The sequence below is a fragment of the Choloepus didactylus genome, chromosome 10 (assembly GCF_015220235.1).
Source record: "Choloepus didactylus isolate mChoDid1 chromosome 10, mChoDid1.pri, whole genome shotgun sequence".
Lineage (NCBI taxonomy): Eukaryota > Metazoa > Chordata > Mammalia > Pilosa > Megalonychidae > Choloepus > Choloepus didactylus.
Window position 1 is genome coordinate 11,604,352 of NC_051316.1, and position 16,757 is coordinate 11,621,108.

The 16,757-nt window shown below is 36.9% G+C and overlaps 1 protein-coding gene across 1 annotated transcript in view; it reads right to left on the reverse strand.

Moving 5' to 3' along the window:
* Positions 1–16,757, reverse strand: part of LOC119504636 (centromere protein P) — a 304,258-nt gene that overhangs the window by 223,659 nt on the left and 63,842 nt on the right. The window contains exon 5 of the mRNA XM_037796963.1: positions 7,083–7,179. Coding sequence (XP_037652891.1) covers positions 7,083–7,179 — 97 coding nt within the window. The remainder of the gene's footprint in view (positions 1–7,082; positions 7,180–16,757) is intronic.

A 16,757-nucleotide genomic window follows, 5' to 3' on the forward strand; every position in this document is an offset into this window, starting at 1 on the left:
ACTAAGTATATTATATAGTCATAAATGCTTTGGTTAAAAAAAAAAGGTGGGAGGGGGATGAGAGGGATAGGACATGGCAGGGGATTGAAAGCTCAAAATAAGCACTCACTGAGAGGTGACAGTTGAGAAAGACCTGAAGGAAATAAGGGTGGGAGAATTAAATTTAGAATTAAAATTGCATGTGGCTGCCCTCCAAATTAACGAAATAGGAGTTAGGGGGTAAGGAACTAAAGAAAACAAAGGCAACATGGCCAAAATATTGAAAATAACAAAGACAAACATAAAACAGAAAGCATGAAACAAGATGAGAGAAGAAAAAAGAAAACAAGCAAATTCCACCGAAAAAGACATGCTTTCAGGCTGGGTTAAAAAAAAAAAATCTTTACAGAAGTCTATGCTGTACTGAGAGCCTTTGTACACTTTGGATGGTGTGTGAACAAAATTATTTTCACATAAAAAATTCTACACTGGCATAAACCACATAACTGAAATAAAGTAACTGAGGTTAAAAAAATAAAGACATGAACAAAGAGATATCAGAGAAATGTAAAAGAAAAAAGCTGAAAGTATAACATTAATAGCTAATAAAGTATAATTCAATAAATAATCTGATATCATTCAATACTGGAGAATTTCAATTAATAAAGGAGAATGATGGAAATAAAAATCACTATTAGGTAAATATGACAGGATTAATTGTTGCAGGCAAGAATTATCAATAGATGCTATAAATATCAATGGACTAAGAAACCAGACATTTGTCCACAAAGTAACTCCCCACAAGATGCTTATTCATTACAAAGCAAAAAAATGGTAACTTTATAGTGGAGAAAACCTAAACAAGTGGATCACCAGTAATAAGACATAACATTATAAATTTTCTGTTATAATGCATTAAGAATGACACAATATCCCTTCTGTGGCGTTCTTGCCAAAAAGGTATAACTTAAATCTAATCATGAGAAAACATCAACAAACTCAAATTGAGGGACACTCTTCAAAATAACTGGCCAGTAATTTTCAAATGTGTCAAGGTAATCGATAACAAAGACAGCAGAATTGTCACAGATTAGAGGAGACCAAGGCAACATGACAACAGAGTTCAATGTGAGATCCTGTTTTGGATCTTGGACCAGAAAAGATCATCAGCAGGCAACTGGCTAAATTTGAATACAGTATGCAGATTAGCTACTAGTATTGTACCAATGTTAATTTTCTGGCTTGAAACATTTCACTACAGTTACGTAAGATATTAGCATAAGGGGAAACTAGGCAAAGAATATATGGGAACTGTAGTATTTTTAGTTTTTTAAGTCTAAAATATTTTTAAATTAAAATTAATTTTTAAAAATATCAAAAATGTATAACTCCAAGTTAAAACATCAGGAAAGAGATCCATTTTTATGATAAGGACAACCCACGACGAAGATAATCATGAACTTTTATGAGTCAAGTAACACAACAGCAAATCAACAGTAGGGATAGATTAACATACGTCTATAAACCCAGTAGAAAAAAAATCAACAAGGATACTACTAAAAAAGAGACAGTGGTGCTTTTCAAACATTTAAACTGCTTGCACAGAGTTCTCAGCCCTCTTGCAGTTAGGGCAACGTGACTAGTTCTGGCCAAAGACATTTGGGGAAAAATGGTGTGCATCATTTCTGGGCTGAGACTGTAAAAGCCTATCAAAATTTTCTAACATCTTTCCCTTTCACAGAAACTTGGGTATTCCATAGAGACAGCTATAATATGGTAGTTCCTGCACGGCTGTGTAGAGCACAATCCCCTGTTGTCCCACCTAAGACAGAGTGTCAGCATATAAGAAACTTTTGTTGCATTAAACCATGAAATTTGGGGAGGGGGGGTTGTTTGTTACTGCAGTATAACAAACCCTGACTGAAAAAGTAGGGTAATGGTTCCCATTTTCATTTAAAACTCTAAAGATCTAAAAATGCAAAGGGCTCCCAAGTCTTCATAATATTACTTTTACTCAGACTATGACTGATATATACATGGATTAATATATTTCTTTCATTTATTCTAATGGAGGCACAAATACAGGGATTTAAATATTATTATTAATCAGGTTGATTTACCAAATAAAATACTGACCTCTATATCTTACAAAGACTATACATTCTTTGCCAAAGCCATGGAACATTTTTATAAAACTGATTCATATCATGCCCCAAAAACAATGGCAATAGATTCCAAGTAGCAAAAACTGATTATACTTCATGCTTACAATGAAGTAAAATTAAAAATTAGCAAAAGGATAGGCAAAATAAAACCAACGAAATAAAAGAAACTAACCACTTGGAAATTTAAAAACCTTCCTATGCATAAAAATTGGATCAAAGAGGAAATCAAAACTGCAATCACAGACCAGTTAGAAAATACTGATATGAGAATGCTGTATTCACATGCGAACGTACAGAACAAAGTTTTAGTCAGACAAATCCAGCATGTTAAATTATAATCAAGAAATAAGAAAAGAATGAAAATGAATGAAGCAATCGGTCAAGATACTAGAAAGAAGACACCCCAGATTCATAGCCCACACCTATGGAAAGCAAGGAAGGAAGATGGTGAGAGACTCCGTGCACATGAACAGGGCTTGGTGACTAGGACACTGACCTTAGAGATGAACAGCCAGCCAGGAACATCAGATATTTCAGGAAAGATTCAAATAGAAAAGACACACACCAAACCATACAGGAAAAAGGAACTCAGAAGAAACAGACAACGTAAGGAGCAAAAGGAAACTTAAAAAAAAAACTTTCAAACCAATCTTTAATATACTTAAAAAAGAAGGAAATTTAATGCATTCAAAAAATAAAATGGTGAGGAACTAAAAATATTAAGAGAACTAGACAAAGCTTTTGGTAATTAAATATATGCTAGCAAAAATAAAAAACTCAATAAAAGAGATGGAATATAAAATTGAAGAAATCTCTGATAAAGGACTTGTATCCAAAATATACAAAGAACTCCTAATACTCAACTATAAGAAATAAAAAACCCATTTACCAAATGAGCAAAAGATATGAACAGATACTTCACCAAAGATGTCCATATGGCTAATAAGCATAAGATATTCAACATGTCGTTAAAGAACTACAAATAAAACAACCATGAAATACCAGTACACACCTATTAAAATGACTGAAATCCCAAGCACTGACAACACCAAGTGCTGGAGAAGACGTGGAGCCACAGGAACTCTCTTTCAGTGCTGGGGAAGGAAGGCACGGAGGGACAGCCGCTTTGGAAAACGTTTTGGCAGTTTCTTACAAAGCTCAACATAGGCTTACCATACTATCCAGCATTCGTGCTCCTAGGTACTTAACCAAGTGAATTGAAAACTAATGTGCACATAAAAACTTGTGCACAAATGTTAACTGCAGCTTTATTCACAGTGACCAAGAATTGGAAGTAAAATATCCTTTAACAGATGAATGGAAAAAAAAATGTGGTACATCCATAACATGGAATATTATTCAGTGATAAAAAGAAACAAACTATCAAGCCACAAAATGACATGGAGGAAACTTGGATGTATATTCTGTACCGTCTTTCTATCTCCTGATAACCTATACTCTCAAATTCAACTCCCAAGTCATCAACTACAGGGCAAGTCTAGAAAACTAAGACTCCAGATTGGAACACGGCAACAGGGGGTCCAGGAAAACTGTCCCCAAGAAACGAAAAAAGAAAAGAAAAGAAATTCATGTTTTTGACCATATTGAGAGGTGTTTTATACTTTGGTCATAAAGCTTGCGACAAAATTAATGACCTGTTCACAGAAAATTAAGCAAATAAAAAAATAAAGTCCATAATTTACACCAGAACAAAAATTCAAAACGCTACACAAGAAAGAAAATATAACGAACATTATATAGTTACATAGTTATAAGAGCCAAAGTTGTGGTACAACCATATTGACTTGAAAAGTATGTGCATATACTTGGAGGGAGGTTAGACAGTTAAAGCATCTTACAAATCAATAGATATTTCTAACATTAATTTAAAAAAATCAAACATCATGTTTCTAGCAATATCGAGCTAACAGAACTCATAGTGGTTGCCTTTGGGAAACCGGAATGGGGTTGGGGATTGCTGGCAGTCATAGAATTGGTATTTTTCATAATAAGCCTTATAGTATTGTTTTGACTGTTAAAATTATGCACTTCTATTACTGTAATAAAAACAAAGAATAAATTTTAGAAAATGAGAGCTGAGTTGCAGCTTAACAGCAGGAGATAAAGGAATGTTATATTTTACACTACGTAAATTATGTTAAGAAGAATTGAGAAAGTGCCTTTTTTTTTTTTTTCAGCAGCTAACACTATCATATATTGTTTACAAAAGCCCATGCTCCATACCCATAATTGTTAGGTTTGGATATACAACTCAGAGAAACATATAATTCAATATATATCACATATTTAGAGCTGCATAGGAATTACTTGTAATTTATTTGCAATTGTTAAAAGATTAGTTCTTTAGCTCTGTTATTTATAACCTGGTTTTTATGTGAAAATGAATTTGGAATCCCATTTGGAAGCCAGGAACACACTCCCCACATTGGTAGTGCTGGTGACTGAATAAAGTAGATACTTAAGAGGATTAGAATTTTCTAGCAGTTCTGAGAACCACTTAACCTACATTTTCAAATTTCATGGAACACTACTAGATTTTTTTAAACGTGGGATGCTATTAGGAAGTTATTTTGCCAAGTATATTAGTAAAACAACTGCCATCTAGCTATGACCATTATTTCACAAAAGGCCGTTTTAACACTGCCCCCAAAATCAGACCTGACATCTCAAAATTTTAAAACTGAACGGATTTAACTTTATGAAAATCTCACTCAATTTGGCCTTCTTCCAGAACTTTTGTTTTGAACGTTTCCAAATGAATGATGCAGCTCTCTGCTATAACCACTAGCGCCTAAAAATGTTTTCTTTAGCCTGGCCCCTCAAAAGTGCTCCGCTAGTGTTAGCTAGTACTATCGTGACTGCCATTACTGACACAGCATCTCTGCAGGACCATCTTGCCCTGGTGCTGACTGGCGTAAGCCTGGAAGCGCTCATTTCCTCACACCAGAAAGCAATGGAAACCAGAATAATGATCAACCCACCTTTGTCCTAGGCTCACAGTCAAAACCCAAGGGCACCCACACATTTATCCTAGACCTGCCAGAATTTTAAAACAGAAGCATTTCTCCTACATTGTAAGTTTACAATAACAGAATACATATACTGTAGTTAATAAATTAAGAAACATGTTTTGCATTACTTAGTTACTACTAGAGTCTTACTATAACCAGGAACCAATGTTGTGTAAGTATGGAAAAAAGTTATTTTGTACAAAAATAAGAACATATAGTAACTTTAAGTGGCTGCCACTCTGTTGATATATTCTCTGACCAGGGAAAGCTCTGATGTGCCATGAGCAAAAGTGTAAATTTGAGGCCAAATGTGATACAGGGGACTGAGAAACTCCTGTGTATACACATTAAAGGATTTTTTGGTCGGTTTTTATTTTTAGCTGAAGCAAAATAAATTACAGCCTCGCAATCCCCCTCCCCTCTACAGCACCTGCAAATTGAAATAGAAACACAAAACCTTTATAATTCAAAATCCTGCTGGAAAATGAACTATTGTAAACCTGAAAAGCTACACTCCCATCCCCTTTACCCTATTTAAACACTGATTTTTTAATGTGACTTTTGATAATAGGCTATGTAAGAATGCAAGGATAGTTATAACAAAAGAGGATGTAAATGTCCCAAACTTCCTTGAGTCCTCGCATTTGCTTCGTATCCAATATAAATCCCCAAATGGAATCCATGCCTGGTGCCTGGACTGGGCACTCTCCCTATTACACCCTCTCCCCAGATGCTTGGCTTTAACATTTGAAAGCCAAAGTTCATACATATGCTCATGTCATATTTCTGCCTTACTCCTCGCCAGGCCTGGATTCCATAAATAAACCTCAATCCATATATTCTGGATCCAAGTTCGTCTGAACCCTTCAACATGGCCTTTTAACGAAGAGTCTAACCTCAACACTGTGGTGCCTGTACACCAACTGCCTTTCCAAACAAGTGGAAAACTGGTTGTGTGTGTGTGTGTGTGTGTGTGTATGTGTATACCTCTCCTTCTTAGTAATCTTGATAAGATACCACAAAGCCCAGCTCCTAAAATTGCTCTATCCTCTTTAGGAAAATACACCAATTCTACTTCTCTTCCTGCATAGAAAGCACCCAAAGGCAAATCAGCTTTTAGAAATGGAACTATGAATCCCATTTCCCACTGCCCACTCAAATGCACAAAGACCAGCTCAGATTATTCAGTACCTTAATTACTGTATGTTACCAGTTGTAAAGCAGAGCTATTTAACCCAACAGCAACCCTAACAGAATCAGGAGCTTGTCTCAAAGGGCCACAGTGCAGTATGATCATGCCAAATTCTGGAGAAAATCCCTTGTATGATAGTTTTATCAGCATAACTTAACAGGATGATTAAATCCAAAGTAAAGGAAAGTCAGTACCCATCTTTAAAAGAGTACTCATGACCTGGTTAGGCTTCTGAGGGAAACTGAACCCTTAGAAATTACTTATGGGATAGAGAATAAATAAAAGTCTTTGAAAGTAACCCTCTCACACTTGAGACGCGTCACTTCACAAGAATTTTGATTCAATATTTAAACTTGAAAGGTATAATTAAGCAGCTCAAATATAGTCTGGCTCAAGAAATTAAGATTAAATTGCTCTGTGGTAAACCTGCTATGATTATATTCTTTATTAGCCTTTGCCATTTTACTTCAAGTACACTTGACTGAATGATTGTTCAATAATTGCACTTCTTTCAAAATATTCCATAATTTCTGTGATTTGTACAAAAGCACTCTCTCCTCCATTTATTCCAAATAACTGCAAATTCCAGAAGTCACTAAAAAGTTTTTCTATTGTTTGCAAAGTTTAAGTTTAAAGGATCTTACAGTTGAATCCCCAATTTAACACCAACTTCATTTCCCAAATATAATTAAATTTAAAAACTTTAGACTTTACCTTGAAATGCTTAAATGTGCGCTTACGATATTCACACCACGCCACAAAAAAGTGTAGGCTTCTGAAAAACATGAAAAGATCTCTTCTTTCTTCTGCTCTGTAGGAATAAAATATTCCATGATTAATAAATATAATTCAATGATAGCCCCAACATAGCTTTCTTTTTGTGTGTGTGTGTGTGTGTTATTCCTTTTCATATATCCTACACTAAAGCTGAAAAAATATATCTGTATTCCTGAACCCTGCACTTCTCAACCCAATATGACTGCTATTGGTACTTTCTCAACCTAGAATGTCCTTGTCCTCCATCTCCAAATATTTACCCATCTTTGAAGATATCCCTCAAATGCCAAATTCTCCTGGAAATCTTATTTGATGACCTCAGCACCACATCACATGGCCCATTCCCTAATAGATCAAAATAATTTCTCATTCCTCAGCCTACAGCTATGAGCTCCCACAAGAATTTATCTTAACTCTCCTACTATTATACCTACTATAATACCAATATCCACGTATTCTCAAGCAACTTGAGGGCAAGATGCATATATTAATTTAATCATTCATTCAATAAATGCTGGTGGGAATGGGGTTCAAATTTTAGTCACAATAGAGTAAGCACATGCCACCCAAACACTCCTATCAATTACAATTTAAAACTCTGGGCGTAACACATAACGCAACTATCGGAAGACTGAAATGTAGCGAGAAGGAAGGACAAGGAAATGAGTTCCCTGGGGTTTATATTTGCCTCTTCTATATCTCAGTCTGGACAATACAGCAGCTTGCAACCCAGAATTGCCAAAAGGTATACACAAGAAACAAAAGGCCCAGGAAGGCCTGCTCCTCCTGGGCAGCCGACTCCAGGCAGGATCAGATGAGAGAGGCCCCACAGAATGGAAGCCTCATGTCAAGGAGGAGCTGGGCTCCTCTGTCTCAAGCACTGTTGCCACAGGGCGATCAGCAAAGGCCAGCCAAGAGGCAGTGCCCTCACTCTCCCAACAAGTTATCAGCTAGCCCCACCTAGCACCGAGCAAACAACAGCAAAGAGGGGGTGTTCTGTCACCTCTCCATACCCTACATCAAGTAGAGTAGGGGAGAATCGGGAGAGGACCCTGGAGCAAGGGATCTCCAAATCTCTGTATGAAGTCTTGGGATCACCACTAAGAGGTTCATATACAAAAGTGAACAGAATCAACAGCGGAAAATACTGAGAACTGAACTACGGTGAAGAATACTGGCCAGGGTTCAGACTCACCTCTGGCTAGCGCACAGTGGAGCAGACAAAAATAGGCATTTGAACAACATACAGCCTGTAAAAGTGGGCAAGGATGTGCTTTTTCAATAAATGTGTTAACAAGGATTTTTGGTGAAAATGACAGAGTAGGGACCTCCACAGAAACACCAAAAGAACTGGAAAAAATGTCTGAATCAACCTTATTGAAATAATGAAAGATAGTCCAAAGTTTACAGCAACCAAGCAAATGCTTAACCAGGAGAAAAGTCACTGCAACAGGGTAGGAGAGCTTTGTGGCATTTAATTTACCTTATCCCCACCCAGCCCACCCCCACCTAGTGAGGTTGCTAGTGAGGATACCTGGTCCTGAAAGGAGCAGAGTAGATCTTGTTCCCATGGAATTGTGTTTATCTGTTTAGAAACACTAGTACCAAAGGACCTGCCTTGGTTTCACCTAGCTTGAAACTTTATCAGAGTAGATAAGCAGCTATGGGGAATTCATTCCTCAAAAACACTGAAATCCAGATGAAGAGGCCTCTGCCCACGTGGTACAAAAAATAACGGTTGTGACAATCAGCAGATAGGCTGAAACTGGGGAGTGTAGGGAAATCGGGAAGTGAGAATCTTTTGGAAATGAGAACTTTGGAAAGAACCTGTATATACCAGGGAACCTAGAAAGCCAGGCAGAACGCATGCTCAGAAAGGAACTGAGAAGACCATAAACTTTCACCTCTGGCTGATCTTTAGAGTAAGAGTAAACAGGAGATGATCCTTCAGGCAGAACTGTGAAAACCCTGGCTATGTGTTGAAGGTGATCCCCTACACATAGTCAAAGATTGATAGATAATTTTTTTTCTTTTCTTTCATTTTTTTATCCCTTTTTGCACATCACAATACTCAAAATATTCAGTTTTCAATCCCAAAGTAATTTGGGCAGAGAATAAAAATATATTTGCAGGGCCCCCCTGAGGAACTGGAAAAAAATGGAGAAATGTTGGAAGTCCCCACCTGGGTTATTGCTGATATTCTCACAAACACTGAGGACTAATAATTTAGTAGGCCGAGCCCTTGATCTTGGGACTTGTACATATGAAGCTTGTTACTGCAAAGGAGAGGCAAAGCCTACTTATAATTGTGCCTAAAATTCTCCCCCAGAGAACCTCTTTGTTGCTCAGATGTGGCCTCTCTCTCTCTAGCTAAGCCAACTCAGCAGGTGAACTCACTGCCCTCCCCCCTTCATGGGACCTGATTCCCAGGGGTGTAAATCTCCCTGGCAATGCAGGATATGACTCCTGGGGATGAGCCTGGACCTGGCATCGTGGGATTGAGAACATCTTCTTGACCAAAAGGGAGAAGCGAAATGAAACGAAATAAAGTTTCAGTGGCTGAGAGATCTCAAATGGAGTCGAGAGGTCACTCTGGTGGACATTCTTATGCACTCTACAGATAACACTTTTTAGGTTTTAGTGTATTGGAATAGCTAGAAGGAAATATCTGAAACTGTCAAACTCCAACCCAGTAGCCTTGATTCTTGAAGATGATTGTATAACTGTGTAGCTTACATGGTGTGATGATGTGATTGTGAAAACCTTGTGGATCACACTCCCTTTATCCAGGGTATGGATGGATGAGTAAAAAAATGGGGACAAAACCTAAATGAAAAATAGGGTGGGATGGGGTGATGGAATGATTTGGACGTTCTTTTTCACTTTTATTTTTTATTCTTATGTTCATTCTTTTTGGAGAAATGAAAATGTTCAAAAATTGATTGTGGTGATGAAGGCACACTGTATGATGGAACTGTGAACAGCTGATTGCACAACATGGATGACTGTACGGTGTCCTAGTTTGCTAATGTTGCTGGGATGCAAAACACCAGAAATGGGTTGGCTTATATAAAGGGGGTTTACTTGGTTACACAGTTACAGCCTTAAGGCCATAAAGTGTCCAAGGTAACACATCAGCAATCGGATACCTTCACTGGAGGATGGCCAATGGTGTCTGGGAAACCTCTGTTAGCTGGGAAGGCACATGGCTGGAGTCTGCTCCAAAGTTCTGGTTTCAAAATGGCTTTCTCCCAGAACGTTCCTCTCTAGGCTGCAGTTCCTCAAAAATGTCCCTCTTAGTTGCTCTTCAGGTGTTTGTCCTCTCTCAGCTTCTCCGGAGCAAGAGCCTGCTTTCAATGGCTGTCTTCAAACTGTCTCTTATCTGCAGCTCCTGTGCTTTCTTCAAAGCGTCCGTCTTGGCTGTGTCAAGTTCCCTCCTTCTGTCTGAGTATCTGTAGTGCTCCAGTGATCAAGGCCCACCCTGAATGGGTGGGGCCACACCTCCATGGAAATTATCTCATCAGAGTTCTCAAGTACAGTTGGGTGGGTCACATCTCCATGGAAACACCCAAAGGATTCCAATCTAATCAGCACTAAAATGTCTGCCCCACAAGATTGCAACCAAGAATGCGGCTTTTTCTGGGGGACATAATACTTTCAAACCAGCACATATGGTATATGAATATATCTCAATAAAACTGAATAAAAAAGTATTTAGTTTTCAACAAGAAATTGCTAAGCATGCAAAGAGACAAAAAAGTAAAGCTCATGCTATAACTATCAAAATTTTTGGGGTGCTGCTTTGGCTCCATCTTACTTTGATTGAGCCATGTGCCTCAATGCTGACCTCTGGCTTAGTTAATAAGCAGCTTCTAGCCCTGGGGCAGAAAGTCCCCCAGAGCCCAAACCACGTCTGCACACCACTCGTAGTCCTCACCCAAACCCTACAGCCAGTTCCAAAGAATAAGCTCACTATCCCCACAGCCTTCAGACCCCTCCTCCCTTTCCCTTTCCACGTTTGTTTACTTCAACCAATCCTTGACTCCTGTAGGACTACTCACCTCTGCCCTGGATCGCAATAAACGTACAAGCCTGAGGCTCCCTTTGCTCTGCCCCTGTGCTCCCCACCTGCTGGCTGAGTCACTCAAGCCCATCAGGCTTCCCACCAACCCCCTATAGCAACCCTCTCTCTATAGGACCTGTGAGTAACAAACTATCACTTCTCATGCCTTATGGCCTCGGTTTCCATTGTGCCACACCTGAGATCCACTGGCAGACAAACTTAAAACCCAACTTAATGGTTGACAGAGGAAGGCTAGAGTCGTGTGTATCACCAGTAGGAAAGCTAGAGGATAAAAACTGGGACCGTATAACTTAGCCAAACCTAGAGGGGATAATGATGGTGGTTGATTGTACAAATAAACAAAAGATTTTACATTAACAGGAACAATGTATGTCACTATTACAAGGTGTTAAAAACGCAATGGTATATGGAAAAAATACAATTAATGCAAACTAAGGTCTATAATTAACAATAACACTGTAATATTCTTTCATTAATTGTAACAAAGGTACTATAGCATAGCTAAATGTAAATAAGAGGGATATAAGGAAGGGGTATGGGATTTTTTTTTTCCTATTTTATTTTTGGAAGAAATGGGAATGTTCTCATATAGATGGTGGTGGTGAATGTATAACTATGTGATTATATGAGAAGCCATTGATGGTACACTTAGGATGGATTGTATGGTGTGTGAATAAAACAGTTTTTTAAAAAATAAACTGAAAACTACAAGTGCTGAAGGAGATGTGAAGAAAGAGGTGTACCTATTCACTGTTGGTAGGGAAGTAAAATTGTGTAGCCCTTCTAGAGGGCAGTGTGGCAGTTCCTCAGGAAGTTAAGTATAGAAGTATAGTGCAGAGATAAATATAAAAACCAGTATAATTGTACGTTTGGTGTAAGCCCTCTTCTCTTACTAGATGATTTAAAAGACAAATAACACAATTGCTACATTTGCATAAAATCTACTATAAGGTATTTGCCTAAAGTCTGCTACAAGACAGATTTCATACATTTTATAATCTACATAAAATCTATTACAAGAAACAAAGGACATTACATATTGATAAAAGGGTCAATGCTTGAAAAGATAAAACAAAATTATACAATATGTACTCCTAACAAAAGAATACCCCCAAAATGAAGCAAAAATTGGTGTAATTGCAGCCTCCCCCTCCCCAGCCCCGAGGATCTGAGGGAAGGTGCGGATCTGTTGGACATCCTCACCTGGACTGGTGTTGTTGTCACAGACATTGGGACTGGCGGTTTGATGTGCTGAGCCCTCTATCATGGGACTTGCCCTTATGAAGCTCGTTACCACAAAGGAGAGTCTAAACTTGCACGTAATTGTGCCTAAGAGTCTCCCCCTGAGTACCTCTTTGTTGCTCAGATGTGGCCCTCTCTCTCTCTAACTGAGCCATCTTGACAGGTGAACTCGCTGCCCTCCCCCCTACATGGGACTCGACTCCCAGGGGTGTAAATCTCCCTGGCAATGCAGAGTATGACTCCTGGGGATGAATGTGGACCCGGCATCGTGGGACTGAGAGTATCTTCTTGACCAAAAAGGGGATGCAAAATGAGATGAAATAGTTTCAGTGGCTGAGAGATTTCAAATGGAGTTGAGAGGTCACTCTGGTGGACATTCTTATGCACTATATAGATAACACCTCTTAGGTTTTAATGTATTGGAATAGCTAGAAGTAAATACCTGAAACTACCAAACTCCAACTCAGCAGTCTGGACTCCTGAAGACAATTATATAATAATGTAGATTACAATGGGTGACAGTGTGATTGTGAAGACCTTGTGGATCACACTCCCTTTATCTAGTGTATGGATGAGTAGAAAAATGGGGATAAAAACTAAAGGACAAATGAGGTGGGATGGGGGGATGATTTGGGTGTTCTTTTTTCACTTTTATTTTTTTATTCTTGTTCTGGTTCTTTCTGATGTAAGGAAAATGTTCAGAGATAGACTGTGGTGATGAACGCATAACTATGTTATCATATTGCGGACAGTGGATTGTATACCATGGATGATTGTATGGTGTGTGAATGTATTTCAATAAAACTGAATTTAATAAAAAAAAAATAAGACTAGGAACCATAAAAAAAAATAAATAAATAGTAGCTGTGATGAAAAAAAAATTGATGTAATTTAAGGAATATATAGTTCTAAAAAAAAGTTGTAATCTTCAATATTTGACTTTAAATAATGGGAAGAACAACTAAGATAGAAGATCAAAAAGGAAGAAGAGGACTTGAACAACACTATAATCCAATTAGAGCTAACAGACATGCATATGCCACCAAACAACAGAATACACGTATCTTAAGTGCACATGAAACATTCTGCAGGTTAGACTGTATTTAAGGTAACAAAATGAGTCTCAAAAAAGTTAAAATGACTGAAATTATACAAACTACTTTCTCTGACCACAACAGAATAACATCAGAAATCAACAACAGAAGGAAAACTGGAAAATTCACAAATATGTGGAAATTAAACAACACATTCCTAAACAACAAATGAGACAAAGAAGAAATCACAAGGGAAACTAGAAAATACTTTGAGACAGATAAAAATGAAAAAACAACATATTGAAATTTGGGGGACATAATGACAGCAGTGCTCAGGAGGAAATTTATAATTGTAAAAGCCAACATTAAAAATGAAGATCTCAAATCAATAACCTAAATTTACAACTTGAAGAACTGGAACAAGAACAGCAAACTAAACTAAGCTAACAGAAGGAAGGAAATTAAAAAAAATATCAGATAAACAAAATAGGCTATAAAAAATAGAGACAAATTAAGAAACCAAAAGTTGGTTCTTTGAAAAGATTAATGAAATTAACAAACCTTTAACTAGATTGATTAAGAAAAAAAGAGAAAAGACTCAAAACACTAAAATCAGAAATGAAAATGGGGACATTATTACCCACCTTAGAAAAATAAACGGAATTATAGGAAAATACTATGAAAAATTGTACATCAACAAATTGGAGATCTGGGATGAAATGGACAGATTCTCAGTAATATACAAAATACCAAAACAGTCTCAAGAATTAGAAAATCTGAATAGATGCCGAACAAGTAAAGGACTGACTCAGAAAACAAAGAAATGTCCAGAACAAGATGGCATCACAGGTGAATTCTAGAAAAGATTCCAAGAAGAATTAATACTAATCCCTCTTAAACTCTTCCAAAAAATTGAAGAATACTTCTTGACTCATTCAATAAGGTCACCATTACTCCGACACTGAAGCCAGACAAAGACACTAAAAGAAAAGAAAACTACTGGTCAATGAACCTTACCAATATAGACACAAAAATACTCAAAAATACTAGTAAAGTGAATCAGGCAGGCTATTAAAAGGATTATACATGATGACCAAATGGGTTTTATCTCCAGAATGGAAGGGTAGTTCAACATAGGAAAATCAATTAAGGTAATACGCATTAATAGAATGAAGGAAAAACATATGATAATCTCAATCAATGCAGAAAAGCATTTGAGAAAACCCAGTATCCTTTCATGATAAAAACCCTCAATATACCAGGAATAAAGGAGAATTCCTTCAACATGATTAAGGGCATATATGAAAAACCCACAGCTAACATCATACTTAATGGTGAAAGACTGAAGGCTTTCCTCCTGAGAAGAGAAACAAGACTAAGATGTTTTCTTTCACCATTTCTATTCAGCATTTAACTGAAGTTCTCTCTACAGCAAGAAAAACAAATAAAAGGCATCTCAACTGGAAGGATGAAGTAAAACTATCTTTGTTTGAAGAAGACATGATCTTCTAAGCAGAACTTGCAAAGGAATTTACACACACATACATATACACAAACCATTAGAACTAAAAGCAAATTCAGCAAGGTTGCAGGTTACATGATCCACGTGCAAAAGTAAGTTAAATTTCTATGCAATAGCAATGAATAATCAAAAAAGAAAATCAAGGAAATGATTCCATTTGTAACAGCTTCCAAAAGAATGACTATATAGGAATAAATTTAACCAAAGAGAAGAAAGACTCGTGTACTGAAAACTATACAACATTGTCCAAAGAAATTAAAGACAATTTAAGTAAATGAAATGACATCCATGTCCATGGGCTGGAAGACCTAATATTGTTAAGATGGCAATACAAAGCAAAATGATCTACAGATTAAATGCAATACCTATCAAAATCCCACTAGCCTTTTTTGCAGAAATGAAAAAGCCAACCCTAAAACTCACATGGAATCAGAAAGGATACCACATACCCAAAATAATCTGGAAAAAGAAGAACAAAGTTGGAGGACTCAAACTTCCCTATTTCAAAATTTACTACGAAGCATGTAAGATACTGGCATAAGAATAAACATACAGATCAGTGGAAAAGAACACAGACTCCAAAAATAAACCCATACTTCTACTGTCAAATGATTTTCAACAATGGTGCCAACCTCATTCAATAGGGCAAGAACATTCTCTTCAACAAATGGGGCTGGGACAACTGGATATCTACACACAAAACAACGAAGTTGGACCCTCATCTTGCTCTGTAAACAAATATTAACTCAAAATGGCTCAGACCTAAATTTAAAAGCTAAACTAATAAAACTCTTAGAAGAAAACATAGGGGTAAATCTTTATACACTGGATTTAGGAATGGTTTATTAAATATGACACCAAAAGAACAAGCAACCAAAGAAAAAATAGGTAAACTGGACTTCATGAAAATTAAAAAATTTTGTGCCTCAAAGGACACTATCAATAAAGTAAAGTGACAAACATAATGGGAAAAAATCTATGCAAACCATATAACTGATAAGAATCTAGTATCAACAACATATAAAGAACTCTTATAACACAACAAAAAGAGAAATAACCAATTAAAAAGACTAATTAAACTAATAAAAAAAACAATTTAAATAGACATTTCTTCAAAGAAGATAATTAAAAAGGCCAATGAGCACATAAAAAGATGCTCAACATCATCAGTCATTAGAGAAATGCAAATCAAAATCAAGAGATACCATTCTGCACCCACTATGATTACCATAATTTTAAAAAAGGAATATAACAAGTATTGTTGAGGATGTAGAGTAACTGGAAACCTCACACAGAGTGAGTGGGAATGTAAAATGGTGCAGTGGTTCTTCAATAAGTTCAAAATTACTATATGACCCAGCATTCCACTCCTAGGTGTATACCCCAAAGAAATGAAAACAGATGTTCAAAAGAAAAACTTGTATAGGAGTGTTCATAACAGCTCTATTCACCATAGCCAAGAGGTGAAAATACCTCAAATGACCATTAACAGGTAACTCAATAAACAATATGTGTATATCCATACAAAGGAATATTACTCAGCCACAAAAAGGAGTGAAGTTCTGACACATGCTACAACATGGATGAACCTTGAACACACTGTGCTAAGGGATAGCAGCCAGATGCAAAAGGCAACATATTGTACAATTCCGATTATATGAAATATCCAGAACAGACAAATTCATAAAGACAAAAATCAGATTAGTGGTTGCTGGGATTTGGAGGCATCA